We start from the raw sequence: 21,811 nt of genomic DNA, 5'->3' as shown, positions 1-21,811 counted from the left end.
AGGGTGATTAATTACACTATTTTCTGATTTCTATGGTTCTTAGCAGCTGCATCTATCTTGCTTATGTACATTTGAAACTGGAAATTCCATGTGTTCATATGAAACTTGCTCTTCTATGATGATTAAACCACCCATAGGAAGTAACTTCTGGAGAAGTTTTTAGTACAATCATAAAAATATTAAATTATTAGGGGTAGATTCAGCCAAATACTTAGGATTGTTTTTTCACTGTCTCCAACACCCTCAAACTGAAATTGGATTTCTAAGATTAGAAATCAATGTGAGCTTGACACAAGAAGTAATGACGATGTGTCAAAAGTGACTAAAGAATGTCAGCCAATTGGTTTGTCATTTTTTGTGGAAATATATTAAGAATTTGATAATTATTATTCCACAAAAATAGTTAGTGAAAATAAGATAATGATCAAATTCTCCTTTTCATAGCAAAAAAAAAGATTGTAGTGATAAGAAAATATGGGACTAAGAGCCGGGTGTACCGTAGCTTGGGAGGCAAGCAAGCCTTGGATACTTCTAGATCCTTGGTTGGGTTGGCATCCTTTCTAGAAAGTTCTCCCAAACAATTTTATCCTTGAGCTGAGTTGGCACCATCTTCTATTTTTTGTACAAATTTCCCCCTACTTTGTTGGTGTTTTCTTCTAGAGCATTCTCTTGGACTATTTTACCATTTACAAGGTGGTTCCTTCCCTTCTAGATTCTTCTTCAACTCCTTTGCCTTGGAAATTTGGTGCCCCACTTTTGGGCTATGTTTTGATAGGTTCAACCTTCTTTCTTGGCGCTTGTCATCTTCTTCTGCCTGGTTATTTACCTTCACCTTTGACTCTTTTTTTCAACCTAAATGACTTCCTAACCCAAGAGCATAAATTTGCTATTTATTTTTATATAGCCCAAATGGTCTCTCTTTAAGTACACTAATGGAGATTTATAACAATGTTTATTTGTAAAAACCTATGGATAATGTTAGAAATCTAATTTTACTTACTTAAATTTTGAAATAAGTAGTTTATATCCTAGATATTGGCCCAGGAGGAGTCTTAATTAACAAAAAATGTAAGTGCAAGAAAAATCAATCAACCACAAGAATATGAGATTTTTTGTTACCAGTGTTCCCCTTGTTGTAATTATTGTCCAAGAACCTTTCCTCGTAAAAACTTCACTAATTTTTCTCTATGAAACATACGAAGAGATTTTATAGCATCTTATTGTCAATCCCCAATTGCACTATTGTCAAATCTCTCCTAAAGAGATTTCTTACAACACGAATAGATTAGAACTCTATGAGAACTTTCCCGACTAGATTCACAACTTTATATGACCAAAATTTCTAGATTTTAGATCATAGAAAAAACCTAGTAAAAATTATCAAGATACAAAAGTGAAAACATAACTTAACACTTTTCTATAGAGAAATGTCCCTATTCACAATGAGACCCACACTTCCAAATCTTTAAGCTCAAGGAAAGTATGATATGGAGTTTTTGAGAGACTAGTAATGAATGAGGGAATTAAAGACAATTTGAAGGAATAGGAAAAATTGAATAAACTCTTCTCTTTTTAAAATAAAAGGCAATTGGGCAAGAAAAACTTTTTTGTAAGCTTGTGAATGCAATTGAAAGTTTTCTTAGATTCATAAGGATATGCTTTGGATCTTTATTTATAGCCTAGGATTGAAAATTAGTTGTTGTGAAGCGATGGAGAAAGTCGACTTTGACAATTCGATGCCATTGATTAGTCAATCAATTAACATGCATTGATTCATAATCCTCTTCTAATGACTCTAGTTTTTGAATGATTGATTGAATTAAAATTTTAAAAGTCTTAATTCACCTCTTCCTTTTCCCCCATCTACCTTCTCCCCATCTTGGGTTGCTGCTTGGACCAACAAATACAAATTCTAAGGTAATCAATATTGTTAGAGCAATACTTAACAATTTGAGAGAAATATGCTTTTGCATAATTTTTTGTTATATATAACTCTTAGCCACATAAAAGTATTTGGACAATGCACTAAAAAATAATACCAAATGTTGAACCCAATTGATAGATTTCCATGTTGTAGAAACCAAATTTAAAAATTGGGTATGCAGCCCACATTGCTTGCTTCAAAGCATAAGGGTATTCATAATTTTGGGCTATGTGAGGGTTGGCATCATGAAAGTATTTGAAGACCGGTTTGATGATAGTTTTTGAACAATTGTAACGAATCGTAAGTGGCTAGTGCCTTATCTAGTCTTTCTGGGACTATACCTTCCCTATCGACCATTTGACCAAGTAAACTTTGCTCCACGTAAGCCCACATCAACTAGTTCCATTAGACACTATATTAGTTATTATAAGTGAATTCATCTAATTTGGGTGTAAACAAGACATAATAAGTTATAAGGGTAGTATGATCATTAAGTAGCCATCAGAGTTAATGTTAGTAAGGTAACACTACTACTTAATGGAAGCTAAAATTTGAGTTTAGTAATAGTTAACATTTGAGCAATTTATTCTTTGGACAAAGAGAATGTTTAGTTTTCTAGCGCAAATCCTAGAGTTTTAGTATTAGTTTTTATTTATTTATTTATTTATTGTGGATTTTGTACCCTTTTCTTCTATGATTTTTTCATGTTTGATTGTTTGTCGACTTTCCAACACGGCAAATAGCTTCTCATTCTAATTCTTTTACAAAGAAAATTTGATCTTAGAAATAGTGGAGGTCAAGCAGAGAGAAAGTTATGAGAGGCAAAAAGAGGTTTCAATCAACTAGGGGTATTCACCATCAAGAGTGAACTAGACAATAAGTTTGATCTATAATGCAAGAAACAAGTTATTATTCCAATTTTTTACAAAGAGAAATAAATGTTGGAGTTAGCAAATTTCAGTTGAAAGCAGGTTGGCATTTTTCATTATAGTAACTAGACAATTTTAGGCTTCGAATAACTTGAAAACCAAAGTGCAAGAAATTTTATGAAAAGTAGGGCTCACATTAACTAAATTTTGCTCACTATCAACAACGAAACAAATTAGGGGTGCTAAATAACACATACGTCGAACACATTATTGATTGTACTGACTCCAATTTTCAATTAGAAACAACAAATCAACCAATGTGTGAAATCATGACTGTGCTTTACCCTAATGAAGCACATACCGAAAAACCACATATAAGCCTCCAACCTTAAAATCGTAAGTTGCAAATTGGTTATGTTGTAGTCAGTTTGAAGTTGGCTTCACCGACACATCAAACAACAAAAATGCTTGTTGAACTTTTTCCGACATGAAGTTTAGGCCTCACCAAGGCACTATACACAAAATCAACTCTTACCAAATAAGTGACAACATTAATTCCGCAATGTCTTTCGTCAACTACTTGTGGCTTATAAGTCAAGTGAACATTTGATCCTCAATTGGACATAAACTTCTAAAGAAGTCGGAGACAATGAGACAGTAGATGACACAAACAACATCGATCATTGTTGAACTTGCATGATGAGATTCTTGAACTGGGTCAAATATATGGCATTATATTAGGTAGTACATAAATTATGTGCTTATGAAGGTATTAATGTTATGCCCTAATTTATTTTTGTATTATTTTTTGTGTCTTCTCTCTCAAACAATTCCAAGAAAGACCATCAAGATTTTCTATGTAGTGCGAGATTTGGAGTCTCCCACAGAGCTCTGAGAGGAGTCTTCTAGTATCAAAGATCCGTGTCCTAAGCTAATATTTATCCAGGGGCTGCGCCCATCGAGCCTTAATTCTGCTCTAACAACTGCTAATAGAATTCCGCTTTTCCTCGGCGACTCTCGACAGAGGCCACGCTCTCCCCAAAGTCCAGTGTGCGCGACCGATTAACAAAACAGGAAGCCCGTCTCGTTTTGGCTCGCTCGGTCGCTCCTTCTCTCCTCTCTCTATTTCGCTCTCTCACTCTGTCCTCCTCTCTCCCCACCGTTTCACTTTGAGCCTTAGTACCCGCCAAAAAGCCGCTAATTAAATTCCCACACTTCCCTCCTATTCGCCTTCTTCAAATCCCTCTGTTCCTTCTGTTCCCTCCATTCCGATTTCCGACTTTCCCCTTGTCGTTAATTTCCATCTCTTCCCCCCTTCTTGGTATAGATTGCTGGATCTGATCTTCCTCTGGTTTTATCTTTTCGGATGTCCAGGTTCTGTTCAGAATGTGAATGTCGGAGGCATTTGTGTGTCCTTCTCCTATGTGATGCCCTATAGAGTCGGAAAAATTGGGTGAAGCGGTGTTTGTGGGTGGGGGGTCGGCGGCTTGCGGTAAGTACCTTTCCATTGCACAAATGGACGTGGTCGCCCCAGTGAACGATCGGGTTCAGGAGAAGGAAATTTCACTTGCCAATGAGAAGTCATCATCTGACGTGTGCGATTTGGAAAGTGAGGAGCGGTTGCCGAAGAAACCGAAGGTTAATAGTGGTGAGGACTTGAAGCGGGTTGCGGAGATAATCATGGTTTTATCGGCTATGGGGAAGATTCGGGCCGGCAGGAACCCTAGCGCAGCCGAGAAAGGACTCATGGTAGAGGCAAGAGAGAAGCTCGCGGAGATGTGCGAGTCATTGACCCCCAAAGACCTTCTCTCCAGAGACGCTGTTAGGGTTGTTATGGAAGACCTTGGACTTCACAAGATGAAGGAGCCCTGGGCAATGGAGATTCGCCCCTCCAAACTTTCCATTTCACAGAGGTTCTCTCTATCAAAAAGAAAGGTTGCGGTTATTCTCCGTTTTGTCTTTCAAATCCCTTTAGTTTCAATAATACATATATTTTGTATTAATGTATTCATTTTCATTAAATTTGCATGATGAAATCATGATTTATATAAATGTATATACTTAACGCAAGTCTAATATTTTCTTTATTCTCTGAGGCTTTTAGGTTTCGTGTTTCTTTCAACTTCTCGCTTCTACCAATTTATTATCTTCCTATGGAGCTGAAATTTCTTGCTTATATTTTTAGCTTTCCAATCTAATAAAGATTTTATTTTAAACTGTTTTCCTGCAAATTAGTTTCTCTCATGGCTGCTAAACAGATCAAGTCCTACCTCAACACCGTATAGCCTTCTTAAACAAAACCTGGAACAATTGTAAAGTCATGCTTCATGTAACTGGAACTGGTACAGAACTGTTACGAGTTATGAATTTGGTGAGCAGGGTTAAACCATATATTTTTCTGATGGATTCTTCATCTGGATTCAAACTTTTGGATACTTTTTGTCTCACAGATTAGGTTCTTTATTTTATTAGTACAGTAATCACATCGATCATATTGTAATATATTTTATCGAGCACTCAGAAAGTCTATGAGTGATCCTACTTTATTTGAGTAAAATTCTCATCTGATATTTCTTCTGTGTTCTTTCCTGTAGATGGAAGAAGCACAGAAGACTGCATCACAAGCCTCATATACCTCAAGAATGCATACTGTGAATCTTAGCCCTGATGGCCAGTGTACACAGACTCATCCAGGTGGATCCCATAGGTTCCCTTTGGACAAACCAAATTCAGCTCCTTTATCTACTGGAAACTTCCAGACTACCTCACCTATGGTCCCTGTTTCTGCAATGCCATCAGTATCTGCATTGAATCCACCAGCTGTCTGTAGTGATGTGCAAGCACAGCCTGCTATTATCCTGATGAATCCACCATCTAGTAACTCAGCAGCAAATGATTCCCATTCATTTGTGTTGCCTCGAACAGAACCGGCGCATTTCATTTTGGAGCAGCCATATAATGGAACTTATTTATTTCAAGTTCGAGGTTGGACATCTTATGACTTATGAATTGTTATTGGTTGTTTCCTTTTCTTTTCAAGGAGCTAGACAGATGCCAGGATGTTCTTTCTTATTATCTTTATAGGGTCTTATGCCATTGCTCTTTCTTTCCAACTAGTTTACATATTTCCTATTTGTATATAGCATTTGTTTTTGTTCTGGGAGAGAAAGCATAATTTTTGCTTACACGTTTCACTGCTAAGAGCAACTATCCCTTAGATATTACCTTGTTTAATCTGTTTTCTTCATGTCTGATTTCTGTACTGAATCTTTCAGATTCAAGATGGTTAGGCGCTGTCAGATACTTTACTGCATGTCCATACTTTTTTTTCTTCTACTTTTGTTGAAGCACTTCCAGTTGTCCTTGATGGCTTTCTTTGTCAAAGTTTCTCTTGTTAGAAATATCCCTTTTTTAATTGAATTCTGGGATATTGATTTTTCTTATGAAAATTATTTTGATCATGGAGTTCCCAATTTTATGGCTGCTCCTTGAATAAGTGACATACGATACGGAATATGTCTATTACTCATTTGTGGTGGTTCAATTTATTGGTATAGATATAGGAACATTTATTTGTTCACTCATCTTACCTACTCATGCTCATACCCTTGGACAAGAGCTCAGGAATGATCTCATCTGTTTTAAGTCTCTTGGGAAAGTTGCTTTATTGGCAGTAAAAAACCAATTAATGTTGACGCAAACAGAAGGTTGCAGTACATAAATAAATATTTCAATGGGTATCTTTCTGGTCTTAAATGTTTGCTTTTACTTTGGACTTTCTTAAACTGTGTAGCAGAATTACTCCATTCACTATAGATGAAAGGAGAATACAGTGTTCATTTGGTCTGTCACAAATTAGGCAGATGATATATTTGAAAGTCATTAAGTCTCTGCTGTTAGAATGGGCTGATTAATAATAAAGCGAATTACTTCAGTTAAATTATAAACTTGATTCGCTAATACTTCCAGCATGTTCAGGATCCAGCAAAAGCTCTACCACTTCCTTGGACATGTTGCCTGTGTATTATTTATTGGAATTAAGGATGACTAGGTAAAACTGCACTTAGCAATAATAATTTTTTTATGACCTAGTTATTCTTTATCCTTTGAGAGGAAGACAACTTGACATAGGACAGGATTTCAGGCTCTAGGGTTCTAATAGGTGCTGACTAAACAAATCATATTAATTGCATACTAGCACCATAAGAAAATCACTTAAACAATGAAAATGTTTTAAAGTCACTAGAAGCATTCATAACAAGCACTAACTAAAGGAGAAAATATCTTAGGGATGAATTTCTAACAAATCTGAGGGGATAAAAGGAAAATAAAGCTTAAAAAAGTCTCAAAACAGGCTAGGAAATGAAAAAGATGCAATTGTTTTGGGTAGATGCTACCCTAATTTAGGCAACCTATCCTAGGAAAAGCAAATTTTGATGAAAGAACTATAGGTGATTGTGAGAATTGATAGAGAGATGTTGTAATTGAAGCAAATACTCTTGAAATTGAAGAAAAAGAACTGAAATTTGTAGAAAAGAGTGTCAAAAGAGGAAAGCCAGCAACTTTAGGGTTGCTACAGAATCATGCAACAGTAAAAACGAAAAAAATGGCTTCTTTCTCAGTGAAATTGAATTAGAATGAAACTACAACGAAAGAAGAATATTTTGGAAGCAAAATCTTAGAGAAATAAAAACAAAGAAAGAAAGAGAAAGGGAGCATAACACCTGATTTTGGAATTTACTTCTGAGAGAGAGCGTAGCTTCACACCCAAATAACATAATTCTGGAATTTCATTCATTAAGTGCCAATTACAGGACGCCGGTGGCTTTAACTAGCCACAACACTAAAATTTGTAGATTAAAAAACATCTTATTGATTAAAAATAATGGCCAAGATTAAAATTCAAAAGAACCCTAATAGACCTTAAACTAACACTAAAAAGGGCCATTAGACTAAAAAACTAAAATTACAAATACAATCAATTAATTCTTATGGACTAAGACAAAGCCCAACTAACATAAGCCATTGAAAATAATGAGGAAATTACAACTAAATCCCACACAATCTCTTTGTTGAGCCAAATAGCCACATTTTTTTTTCTTCCTTGTACTTGCTTGGAAGTCTTGATCTCCATCACAACTTGAAGTTGATTTTATTGTCCTTTAAGAGTGTGCTTTAGTGTATTTTCCCTTTGTCAGTCTTGGGCATTCTTTATCAGTGTTATTTGGAAGAGTTGTGTTATTAGACCAGTGAAACCTAGTCAACTTATGAATTTGACCAAAGTTGAAGTGTTTAAGAAATTTCTTTTGTTTTAAATGAATTAGAGATTATGTTTTATGATTCTCTCTTTTTCTTAGCTCCACTGCACAGAACAATCTCAACTTACCATACATTGTCTTTATAAAACAAATACTTCTGATGATGACTTGCAAGAGAAAAAACACAACAAAAAACTATTGGAATATAGTTGATAGGCAAGGCTGGAATATGAGTAACCCAACCTCTATTTTCTTCCTGGTTATCAAGTTCAAAGAGATTTGAATTTTCATGTGTTTTGTGACTAACTACATGTGAACAAGACCTCTAAGAAATTATTCTCTGAAAAAAGAGAGAAAAAAAAGTTGCTCCAGCAACTAAAAAACCTTGTACTAATCTTCAAAGCTGATTAATGGTTACTGAGAAATCTTCCTATTTATATTCTCTAAAACCATTATGACCTTGCCAAAATAGGCTACATCACTATAATAGTATTGTGACTTACTTAATTGAAACCACTTGCTAGGAAAGAATTCCAGCAACTATCTTGGATAGATACTACTAATAATAGACTTGCGAGCTTTAAAACTTTCGTAAATTAACTTGCAATAGAGGGAACTTACTAAACACTTAAACAAAACTCTCTTAATTGGACTGTAGACAAACTAAGTAACTATTAAAAGTGGAAATTTGTTGACTTTCTAGAAACAATGTACTAAGAAAGTGCTTTTTTGATGCAATAACTTTCCCAAAATGTAAACAGTTGTATTTCAGTCTTCATTCCTTTTCTTCTTCCTTTTATATATCTTCACATGTTTTGGATGACTTTCTTCTTCCACGATTGAGTCATCTCCTACTTCATATATTGGAACTTTATTTTTTTTATATGAATTTAGGGATTGATTTATGATTCTGTCTTTTTCTCTGCTCAACTGCACATAATAATCTCAACTAACTGTAGATTGTCTTTACACAGCAAATACTTCTGGTGATAACCTGCAAGACAATAGTCCATCATCTTCCTCCCAAACACCTTCTGTGGCACTACATAAAGTCAGTGTATCAAATAAAGTGCCAGATCATACTCCAACAACATCCGAGAAATCTCAAGAACCAAACACCCTTCAAGTAGCTTCGCAGGCTATGAGAGATCCCAACCCCAAAGCTTTTGCAGTTCAAACTGCACCCTTTCAGGGCTTAACTTTTGTGCAGCAACCAAGTTCATTTTATACCCCTCATAATGACATAGCTAGAAATGTTCAGAAAATATTGCATTCTAAGGTTGCTGATCAGCCTCAGTGGGTCCCACCTTCCATAGATTACATGAACAAGCCCATGACTTGTGAAGTGTGCAAACTAATAATAAATGATGTAGAGAGTCTTCTGGTTTGTGATGGTTGTGAGAAAGGAGTCCACATAAAATGCCTTCAGTCGTTTAATCAGAAGGTCATTCCTAAAGGCGAATGGCATTGCTCCAAGTGTGTGCAAATCAGCAATGGACGGCCATTGCCCCCTAAATATGGCCGTGTTAGTAGGAATCTTGCAACACCAAAGACATCCATGGTCTCCTCTGGAGCTCAAGCTTTGTCTGATAAGAAGTTGGAAAATACTGATCAGAAGATTGTTGGTCACCAGAAATTATTAGCTAATGGAAGCCCTGGCTTACTAAGTTCTGCTGAGTCTGTGAGTGTGGATAACGTCCCTAGTGAACTTCCCAATGACATCAAAGCACCTAATAAAACAGAACTGCAAGTTGTCACTTCAAATATACTAAGTGTGGAAGATGGAGTTTGCACCAGGACTTGTGATGATCCTCCAAAGGAAAGGCCAGTGAAAATTCGTTCTCCTGGTGTGTCAGAACAGAATGATGATCAAACTGAACAAACTAATGAATTCATTTCGTTTGATGCAAAGATGTCAACTGTTGCTCATAATCTGACTTCAATGGTTGAAGCCAGATCTCTGTCTGATTGTTCAGGAGGAATTGTGCAGGGCGCCTCTCATGCTGAAGCCCTGCCTATTTCACATGATGATAGCAAACCACAAGTGCAAATTGATGATGGGGTTCCTGAAAATCAAATACCTGAAGCTAGCAAGAGTACATCTGAGTTACATAGACCAGCTAGTTCACAGAATGCTATTGTGAGTAGCAGTGCAGTGGAGCAAAGGGAAAAAGGAGAGACTCATGTGTTTTTTGAGGGGGAAAATGATGATAGACCTGCTGACAAAAGGTCTTCACTGCAGAAATTGCCTGACGTTGAGTGGGTAGGTGATGTAGTCAGAGTTGTTGATGAGAAGACTTATCATGAATCCTGTTCCAGTAATGGGATGGTTTATAAGCTCCAAGATTATGTTCTTTTTGCCTCAAATCATCACCTTTTGCCTTCAAAACTGCAGGTATCTACATTCTGTTTGGTTTTGTGGTACCTAGGGATGTCTTTGTTGTTGTCCTGGTAATTGTGTTCATGTCATTAACGTTGATGGATTAGATGGATTCTATTGAAATAATTGTTTTTAGCTATAGTGGATAAATTATTTATGAGAAAAATTTCACGATTTTTCTATATAGGGTTTGTGGGAGGACAATAAAACAAAGTCGAAGTGGGCTCTTTTGAACAAGTGCTACTTCCCATTTGAACTGCCGGCGGTTGTTGGCCGACCATGTACTCCTGAAATTGATGAGGTTTGTCGATGCAATTTCTGTTTGGTGATGTTATTGAATTTTTTACCACCTATAGATAAGTAGAGAATTATCAATTATATTTTATTTTTCCGGTATTTTCTTTTTAGAACCCTGTTTGTGGCTTGTATATTTTCTTACGTGTGGAGATTATTAAATTCTGAAACTAGGTTTCTTAACCTTCCTAGTGTATGTGCTTTATGTAACTTTTGTTATTTTAAAATTGCATGTGTTCTATGTAAATTAAGTGAGATATTATGGGGCCCTATTTGGAGTTTGGTAGTTTTGGAACATGTTAAAAGAATCAATTTCATATTCAATTTCTTTATGCAAAAAAATGCACAAGATTTTGTGCTTCCTTGGGCAATAAATTAAAATTTGGTTTTTCTTTTTTAAACAATACACTTGTTAAAGTCGGATTTAGATCTATCACGAAATGACTAGCCAAAGTTAGGAAACTTCCTTTTCCAACCATGCACTTTTTCTGATATTGGTTCATTATTCCTGTTAATACTCCCTCTCACATCATGACCTACTCAAACACAACAGTTTTGAGACACGATGGATGCAAATGGCCCAATAAGACAAATGTTTTGTTTTTGTACCATGTTAAAGTTGGGTCCATGTCCATCCAAAAATGACTAGCAGAAGTTAAGAGTTTTTTTTCCTACTATTAATTTGTTGAATTTCTGGAAAAGAGAAATAATTCATTGACTTGTTGTAATTTGAGTACAATGAACTTTTATTTATAATAGAGGAAACAAGTAGAATCTAATAATAATTAAACTACCCTTGTCCTAGTTACACCCAAAGTCAAATACTTAAAATAAGTCGTAGAACAATTGAACAACTGAATATTAATAGAAGACTATCATAACTAAAACACTTTTAACTGAGACTCTTCTATGAGACTTCTTCTTGTGAGACTCCTGTAAGACTCCACCATATTAATTCAGTCTCTTTGAGACTTCTTACTATAATAGTCATGTAAGACTTTTCCATATCTGCTCTTCAACACTCTCCCTCAAGTTGGAGTTCATAACTTTAACTTGCAATGAAAACGATTCTAGCTCTTCATTTTTTTTTTTTTTTTTGTTGAGTTTACTAAAAAAAATTCTGCATAGATGTAAAATTTTTATCTTTATGCAAAAGAACTTCATTTTTGTTTTCTCTTTATGTTGAATATTTTGGTCACATAAAAATTTCCACAACATGTGAAACAAAATACTTATTTCTTGTATTTATTCTTCTTCTCCCCCTCAAGTTGGGGATAAAAAGGATAGAGAGATCCAACTTGGACAAAACACAATATGGGAGAAATAAAATCACTCGTAGTCGTATGACAAAACTCCGTACACCAGTAAAAAATGGTCATAGTGTGAAATACACTTTACTCAATTTTAAAGGCAGAAAAGGCCCAACTTTAGGGCACAACAAAGAGACTACTCACTTTTTAAGGGTAGCTCAAACACAAATCACCTCTTGGGTGAAGAATAAAGACTTGATTCAAGCTAGATGTTGGACATACTCCTATACTTTTTAGGTAATGGATCTAGGCATTGCTTTGAAGTGAGAAGAACACAAGATGATAAACTGAAGAATACTAAAGGAAAACAACTTTAATTGGAAGGAGGCGGCTATGCAACACTTTCCAAAGTGACCTTATTTTTTTTTAAAACTTGAAAAAAACTATAACGGTAGAACTTAATAAATTTGACCAAGTATAACTTTTTTTTGGGGTGACCACAATTTTTGGGAGTTAAATATACGGAAGATATTCGACCATGTAACAAAAACGCAAAACTTGAAAGCAACATCGAAGTAAAATATAGTATACCTTGAATGAGCACATAATAGAATGATGAAGTTTGACTAAAACTCTCTGATTAGAAAAGAAATTTGGCTAGAAAACTCAGATTTTAAGAGAAAAGGAAACTCAATTCACGTTAATGCAAGGAGAGATAATGGGAGAGAAAATAAATAAAAAAATGATTTTCGGTAGAACTGACCTTTGGTACTTCTAATATCAATATCTCCAAAAATGTATTCAAAATCACAAACAGTTTGTTGCTCAAGAAACTAGACTCAGAGAGCTTTAAATTGATACATAATTTGACATAAAAGGCTTTGTTCTTGAATCTTTTATAACCTCTTGATTTTCTTCATTATTTTGCTTGACCCTTGTCGACTCCAATACGAATATCTATAAATCAGATTGACATAAAATTTTCTCCTTCTGAAACTAGATTTCGATACCTTTCATCCAAGTATAACTTTTCTTCATAAAATGTACTTCTTTTAAGAGAGAATTTGATAGATTTCTGACTCTTTAATCTGGTCGAACTAAGTGCTCTTTCTTCTTTGGCTAACATGACCATTGACTCTTCTGAGATTGATATCTCCCTCTAGAAAACTTAGATTGAAAGTTGGTTGGATAGGTAAAAAAATAGACTTACAGATCTTTCTCTTGATATATAATTCTCCATATAAAGTCTCATTCTTGATGGTATAAAATAGCTCAAAAGTTGAAGCTTTTTGCTGTTGCTTGAACCTCTCTTGCAGTCTATCTTTTGTTGCTTCAAATATTGATTTCTCTTTATAGAAAACTTTGATTGCCAAACTTCCTTGCGTTGGAAAGTGGACTTGAAGATTTTTCCATCAATATATAATTTGCAACATGAAAAGTTTAGTATGGAGGTGCGAACGCCAAGAAAACAATGGGTATTAGGACAAGAAAAAAGAAAAAAGATAGAATGCAAACCTAAACTACCATAGATGATAAATCAGAAAAGGATCACATTATCTCTATGGGTTGACAGAGTCAACTCACAGAACCCGCTCTGTTATCATGTTGAAGTTATGGAAAATAGAAACAATTCTTTGACTTGTTGTAATTTGAGTACAATGAGCCTGTATTTATAATAGAGAAAAAAATAGAATTTAATTACAATTAAACTATCCTTGTCTCAGTTACACCCAAAGCCAAATACTTAAAGATAAATCCTAGATCAACTTAATATAAATAGAAATCTAACATAACTAAAACACCTTTAATTGAGATTCTTCTGTGTGATTTCCTCCTGTGATAATCCTGTAAGACTACCATATTAAGTTTGGCTCTATGAGACTTCTTACTGTGAGAGTCATGTAAGACTCATCCAAGTCCGTTCTTCAAAAATCAAATGACTTTTCTTGACATTAACCCATGTGGGACTATTCCCATTATGAACACCATATAGAAATATTTACTATTTTAAAAAAAACTATGACATTAAATGGGAATTGATGTTATCATATGAGTACTAGTGTACTATTCTTTGCAGGGCACCCACATAGAATTCCTGAGAGCTAAATATTCATGCAAAATGGCTTTGCAAATTTTTGGTTGGACATCTCTAACAAGTTTTTTATTGGTAAATATTCCATCTACTTAGATCTACTGATTAGATGAATGATTACTTTCTAAACTCTTGATTAACACCACATTTGAATTAACGCTCGCCATTGGATGGTTCTAATAATGTTAGTCGGAAGGCGCCCTATGAATGAATACCATACAACTAGGGGTGGCATTGAACAGAGCCGATTCACGAATAGCTCGAGCTCGGCTTGGTTCGAATAACCCGATCTTGAACTGAATTTGTGATCGGGCTTTTGATTCGTTTAAGTAAACGAGCCGAACTCGAACGAGTGACGGTTCGGTTCACAAGCTTGCGAGCCTGCTCGTTTAATTAAACCAACATCTGAAGTTCTAAAATATGCCAATGCGAAGACCTGCCTTTCGGGATTGGATGAAACACCTCTCATGTCTCAGCGAATTTGAAATGCCTCTCCAGTCTTGGCGTCGTGTTTCGAACCTGGGGCTTCTTCTAGGGCTTGAGAATCCATAGTCGTAGTCTTGGATTAAAGAGTAACGACGAGAAGAACCCTTACCTCTTTTGGAGTTAAGGTTATAGAGTCTATTGACAATCATTGGAATGGTAAGGGTTTCAATTGTTGTAAAATTGTCCATGAGCATCAGAGTATGAGTAACGAGGAGAAGAACCCTTACCTCTTGTTGACGTCTGAGCCATGGAGCTCCATGGAGTGATTTTTGTAACCATTTTGACGATGATGATTGTCTTCAACATCGGAGGATGAGTAACGAGGAGAAAGAACCCACCCTTACCTCTTTCCAGCGTTCGAGAACTGCTTTGATAGTTGGGGCGTCGGTCTCTAGTAGGGTACTCTACCATCATTCCTTAATCTAACTTTATTACTTTTTATTTTAATTTATGATTACTTATTGATGTCATATTTAGTCAAGAAAGGGTCAAAATCAAGTGACCTAGGTTCAACCGGTGAGTGATCGATTATGATTTTTAATTTCACTAATACCCATCATCGTCATCCCATTACACAAACTATTTTTTAATCAACTTATCAAAACTAGGGGTGGCATCAAGCTGAGCCATGCTCGACATATGTTTTTGACCATAACCTATTGGTGAGCTTTTTGTCAACTGGTGTCCACTCTGTGCAAGTCAATATTGATATTTCATTTAAACTTTTGTGTTTGATTATTTAACAAAGTTTATGCATAATTTATGAGCGTGTATGAACAATATTATGCAGAGTGTATGGACAATTTTAAATAGAGTTTATGTACAATATTTGTGTGTAATTTTATACAAGAGGTCATGCACAATTTTCTTTAGAATTTATGCATAATTTTATGTATAATATATTTGATATATATTTTACGAAATTTTTTAAATATAGGTTGGAGCTCAAACCCGACTTGAACTCGAGCTCAAACTTGATTAAAATTATTGGGCTCGAGTTGGATTCCAATTTTAGGCTCGAGGTTGAGCTTGAACTCGAGCTCTGAGTTCGAAGTATCCAGATCAAGCCAAACTCGAACATATGCAGGTTCGAGCTTGGTTCGGCTCGATGCCACCCTTACATACAACAAAGATGGCCATAGGCAACATATATACTTCTTGTTCTAATAAATGATTGCAAGAGTTGCAACATCCAACAAAAGCAGCTCCTTTGTTTATTGTTGCAGAGTTTTATATTGTCCTGTTCAATGGATAGCACTGATATATCTTGTAGGAGCCAAGTTTGCTGGACTTGTATGTTCCTTGAGTGTTGTCTGCTGGTTGGGTTCACTTTCATCATCCTGGATTGAATAAATTATGGAAATTACAAACTACTTTGTACGTCAATTTTGAGATATGGCAATTTTATTGTACAAATCAAACTGCTTGTTTGATAAGTTTGCATTTGTTTCTCTCTCTCACTCTGGTTTGAATTTCATCAATTTGGACGTCACATCCGCATACTTTATTTGTTTTAAGCTCTATAAATATAGTCACAGTTCTTGATTTATTCTGGTTCTCTATTCTTTCCATTGCAGGTGTACGAATCTAATCATGGAAATGTCATAGCAGCTCGCCTAATTCAAGGCCCATGCCAAGTCCTACCGCCCATCAAGTTTAAGGAGGAGAGTGAAAGGAGAAAGGGGCAGCCTGGACTAACTCCAGTTTTCTTGTCCAAGTAAGTTGTTTTTGAAGTTGTATGTATTTTCTAAAGAATTTCATGCTGCTTTTAGCATTGTAAAGTTTGAGATGGGGATGCAAGGAAAAAGAAAACAAGAGATAAAGAAAGAAGAGGAAAAAGAAGAGAAGAAAAGCAGCGTGAGAGGCTGCTCTCGGTAGGGGGACGACCCCTCACATGCTTTATAACACTTGAGTGAAAAAGGGGCAAAATGGCAAAAGTGCCCCTGATTACAAGGATTCATAATACACTAAATATAAAGGCATAAAATGAACAGAAGCTAGAATAGACTTATAGACTAACTTCCTATACTGTGTACAGGAAATAGAATAGACTTGTAGACTAACTTCACAACTAGAAGCAAAAATCACACAGATAGAAATACTCTTACTCTCAATTTCTAATACCCACCTCAAGCTGGAGCATAAATATTTAACAAATCCCATCTTGTTAGAAAGTACCATATGCTCATGTTTCCCAAGGGGTTTAGTTAATTTCTCCTAATTGCTCAGAAGACTTTACATAAGGTGTAACTATCTTCCCTTGTATAATGACATCTTGGATAAAATGACAATCAATTTCATTGTGTTTTGTTCACATATACAACTAGAACCATAACACATGACTGTCTCTATAGCATAAATATAGAGTGATCACAATGGCTTCTAGAGCATCCAAACTCTATAACCACTTGCTAATTTCTCCTTTCCAATTGAAGTAGAATTATTCCTTGCTGGTTTCCAAACTTCTCCCAACAACTACTGGAAAAATGCTTTGTTCTGCCACAATGAATGCATTTTATATTACTTCTATCAGCACGCCATATCCTTGAATAGAAGAATCTTTGCCACGACCTCCACCATTTTCTCCATAACCCCGTGAGGCTTCATACTTGTTTGAAGTAGAGTTAAGGTTGAGGGCTGTAGTTTCAACAGTTTTATTATCTTTATTACTTTTGGTGACCACGGCACCTTTAACATGAATTATGCGATTGAAAACCTGTTCAAGGGTAGAGACATCATCATTCACAAATAGCTAGGCCCAAATAGTATCATACTTACAAAGTTCATCTGTATTAGTGGTAAACTGGTGAAAAATACTAATTTCCTGCAAAACACCTCACATTTCAGTAACATAGTCAGTAACTGATCACTTACCACTTTGCACACTGAAATACTTCACATATAATTTACATACTTTTCAAAAATTACTTTCTTGAGAAAATATAGATGCAAGTTTATTCGTATTGTTGTAGAAGCCCCACAACTCGTAACTTGATCATTAAACTTTGGTCATTGCTATTAACGAAACAGTATTTCAGTGTAGGACCATCAGATGACCCATAGGGGCATTAGTAGAATAGTGGACTGATCAATCAGCAGTAGAAGCCATCAACTAGATAGTTATGGCAAAAACAAAAGTGGAAAAATCAGACCTTCCTCCCACCAATAGAAGAATGTGAAGGATCCTCCTGTAAAAACTGAAATATGAAAAGTGAGAAGAGGAGATTGCAAGAAAAACTTCCCTAGCTTGAAACTTATCTCTATGTACCATTTAAAGTTTGAGATTGAGATGCAAGGGAAAAGGGAAAAGCGAAAAGAGAAAAGAGATAAAAAAAAAGAGAAAAGAATCAAAGAAACGTAGCTTGGGAAGCTGCTCTCTTTCGGGGGAGAATTCGACCCCTAACAGGCTATATATCACTTAAGCGAAAAGGGGCAAAATGGCAAAAATCCCTCTAGAGTATAAAAATTTCACAATACACTAAATTTAAGGGCATAAAATGGACAGAAAATAGAGCTGACTCATAGACTAACTTCCTAGAGTGCTATCTGACCATTAGAATCAAATATCACACACATAGAAGTACCAAAATTATGCCCTAATCTCATATTCTAACAAGCATTAAAATCCATTTTGGTCTAGGATATGCTAAAATCAAACATGTATAAAAGTATGGAAATCGGAGAATTTTACGCTCGGAAATATGCTTATTGAGCTAATTTACGGAGGTTACTGATATGCACAATATACTTGGCATGATAAAATTTTTATCATGTCATAAAATTAAGCAAAATTATATATGGAAGCCATTCCAAAGAAATATGTTTTTGAAAGGGGTTTATTTCCTACATACCTATGCAAATGGTATAAATATCTAAATAGCCTGTACATATATATCTAAATACCCTAGGTTTCAAATTAATATGTTGATACGCCTATCATAGCCTGAAATATACCTACATACCTTGCTGCCAAATTATGTTCGTGAGATTAACCTAAAAAAGACTAAGAATGCCCTCTTGAAAATATTATTATAACTTAGTAGGCCTTACATGGTACTGAATTAATGTGAGCCTGTATAAGTGTGGGCCCACTTAATAGCTCTTAGTACTACTGTTATTATTGAATCCGGTCTTGAACCTAAGATCTCCTGAAGTTTTTTTTAATATGTTGTTATTTAGACGGATCCCACATTAGTCAATTGGCCTGTATTGATTGCTATACTGAGAGGCCCACATTATGAAATGTTTTATCATTTTTGTGGCTTGGCCCATTGTGAGATTTTGGGTTCAAGTCTCACAAGCATTAGGCTTAACTGTAAAAAACAAAACCATTTTTATGGCTTGGTTGGAGTTGAGTAAGTATTTATGATGATTTTACTAAGATGATGTATGTAATGTGTTAAAACCCAGGGTTAGGCAAGTATCTAGACCGTATTTCGGTGTTATATGGATAACAAAGAGAAGAAGTATGCATGTAGTTTCTGATTGGGTTTACACCTTTCTAGAAATCTATCATGTTGAATGCATTCAAGGGTAAAAAATGCCAGGTTGACTTTGATTGCTTTGTAGGTTTTTGGTTTGTTTTAGGTATACTGAGATGTGGGGTTTTTGGTTACTTCTGCTACAGTCATGTCTAACGTATAGTGCCACTTGTATTAGATGCCTGGTTTTGGTTAATACTTAAAAATATTTCATGGCTTCAATGTATTACCTCGTTGACCTACAAGGATCTGAGTAACTAGAGATAAACTTACTGGAGCGTGCTTATGAGTGTTCCTAACAGAAGGGCGAGTAAAAGAGCGCTGTTTGAGATGGTTCGGACCTGTTTATGTTGGTCAGGCAGTGCACTGATAAGAAAAGGTTGTTGATGGACTAACAGGAGGAATATTGTATTGTACCCAAGGATGTTATTGTGAGATATGCAGGAAGAAATGAATCAGAAAATGAACCTCGTCATACGGGCAATTTAATTTGAAAAAGGAGTTCCATAAAGTCAGCAATAGAGTTAAGACAAGGATCAGGAGATGATGAGAAGTCTAACGGTAGTAATATCAATTATTTGTTAACTCTTTGTCCTCTATATCAAAGGATGTAGGATTTGTGCAGGGGAATAGGTGAAGGGCAGTTTTTGACATACATATCCCGCTGATTTTTGTTTTTCGTGTAATACATATTTGTATGTCAAGTGCCTAATCTTGGATACCGTAGGTCTTATCAAACTTTAAGATGCTTTTTGGTCCAGGAAGCTTGTCAGTGGGATTCTTTTTTCTAATTAAAAAAAATTATTCTTTTCCCCTCAAAAACTTTGAGCCTCCCATGATAGTATATTCTGCTGTCCAGGCCCCTGGGTAACCTAAAATTTGTTTTGCAGGTGGTTTTATGATGAATCCAAAGGGCTCTTTCGACCAGTGACCGACTAAATCATACCCATTTTAAAAACCATACAATTATCATGTTCTGGGAAACAGTCCCTGCAAGCCCGGCAGGGCCCCATCCAGAATGTTGGGTCCTTGATTAATGCTGCAAACCTGCAATATTACATAACTGCAATTTGATCAAGCTTTCATGATTTTCTGCGATGCTGGCATTCCTCATGAGAATACAAGGAGAATTGATGGTGGCTTCATCCGGCCATCCTGTTTATTCAGATGATGGAAAGTTTCTTGTTTGTCTCGAGAGCCAGGTCTGTAAAATGGGCCTCGCTGGAACATGCTGTCACCAACTTTATGCTGTAAATTATCTCGCTTCTCTGCTGTTTATAAGCTTCATATTGATGTTGTAATCCTAAAATCATCTTTCAGTGAAGTCTCTGCAGTAAATACAGAGTTTTTTTGGCAAGCGTGTGTCGATTGCTGGCTGGTGGATGATGATATACCCTTTTGTCGGGTGATCAAATTTGCTGTTGAGCTTGCCTGGTCAGTATCCCTAACGTGGTTAATCTGTAGAATTCTGTTGGGTCTGCTGGAGGTTTTAAAAAATCTGGGATGATAATACCCTTCACAAGGAAAAGTAGTGCTTCCAAGTCTGGGATGATAATACCCCTGTGCGAACCTTAATCTCAAGGCAAGGTTGTACAACTCTAAAATCTTTTCTTGTCGTTTACCATTCTCTTTACTGATTAAGATGTGTTAGATTTAGGATCCCATGATAGGTACTTAGCCAAGAGGGTGAGAGATGAGAGAAAAGAAGAGGAAGAAAGAAGAGGGGAGGGACGATTAAGGAGATGGAGAGAGAGAGAGAGGGTTTGAGAGAAAAGTGCAAAGACGATTTTGAGAGAGAAGAGGGGAGATTTAATAATCTATCCCTTGCTTTGAATTTTTTTTTATAGTTTATGAACGAAGTTACAATAATTACATTGCTTTTAGGGTTACAAGTTATCAAAAGGAAAAGACATAAGTAGATATACATCATCTTCTCTATTTGCACCTTTTGTATCATATTTATGAGGAGGATACTAATTTATACCTTTTGTTATCTTTTTTACGTGGAAAAGATATTTACCTTAATACCCCTTTGAGATGTTTTCTAACAAGATGTTAAACCCAAGACATTAAAATGCACTTGGCCTGTTGTATAGAACCAATCACAGTGACATGTATTACAGTCTGATTGAGAAGGAAAGGACTCGGTTGGTGATTTACCCTTTTCTGGTTAGTAAATTTAATCACAATCGGACTTTCTTAAGTTGAAATAGTTGCTAATACTTCGGCTGAACTGTGTCCTTTTCGTTAGTGGGTGCAGAGGGCAGATGTCATCTTTATCTATAGGCAAATTAGTCTCCTTGTGTAATGGGTGTTTCTAGGTTTCGAGAGAAGATTTATTCTGGATAGTGATCAATCTGTTTGTGGAAATTCCCATATGATATCACTGAAGAAGAAACGGACAAGTCTTATATATGTCCAAGAAGCGGATTGTAAATATGTTCTGTTGCTTAATTCAATCTAAAACATCAAAATTCAAGATTCGAAACTGTTTTTATTTAGTTATTTTTAATTTTTAAATGTTAGGAGCACAACACAGTCACTTCTACTAAGAGTAGAAAATCAGATTCTTTATGGTTAAATAGAATGAATGTAAAGAAAATCAAAAGTTTTTCATTAGAAAAGCCTTTGACTAAACTCTTTGATGGAGTTTCAGCCTTTATGGAGAGTGGATTTTCAGAGTATCATTTGACTCAAACAGGGTACAGGTTGGATGTTTGATTCATTCAATCAACTCTCTCCCTTTCTCCCATTTACTCTTCATGAATTAACTTAAT

General features: G+C 35.6%; 1 protein-coding gene across 1 annotated transcript; it reads left to right on the top strand.

The window, feature by feature from the left end:
- Positions 1 to 3,856: 3,856 nt before the first annotated feature.
- On the top strand, positions 3,857 to 20,483 carry LOC137965906 (uncharacterized). The gene is made up of 6 exons (XM_068812287.1): positions 3,857 to 4,728; positions 5,388 to 5,778; positions 9,026 to 10,446; positions 10,619 to 10,732; positions 16,131 to 16,270; positions 19,925 to 20,483. Exons 1-6 carry the CDS (start codon positions 4,309 to 4,311, stop codon positions 19,971 to 19,973), a joined length of 2,535 nt encoding a protein of 844 aa, XP_068668388.1. The 5' UTR covers positions 3,857 to 4,308; the 3' UTR covers positions 19,974 to 20,483.
- Positions 20,484 to 21,811: the final 1,328 nt, after the last annotated feature.

Source organism: Aristolochia californica, unplaced genomic scaffold, assembly GCF_029961685.1.
Source record: "Aristolochia californica isolate CCGP_79_NKW_82.1479 unplaced genomic scaffold, dmAriCali1.0.hap1 SCAF_5, whole genome shotgun sequence".
Classification (NCBI taxonomy): Eukaryota; Viridiplantae; Streptophyta; class Magnoliopsida; order Piperales; family Aristolochiaceae; genus Aristolochia; species Aristolochia californica.
This window is presented reverse-complemented; position numbering and strand designations above follow the sequence as displayed.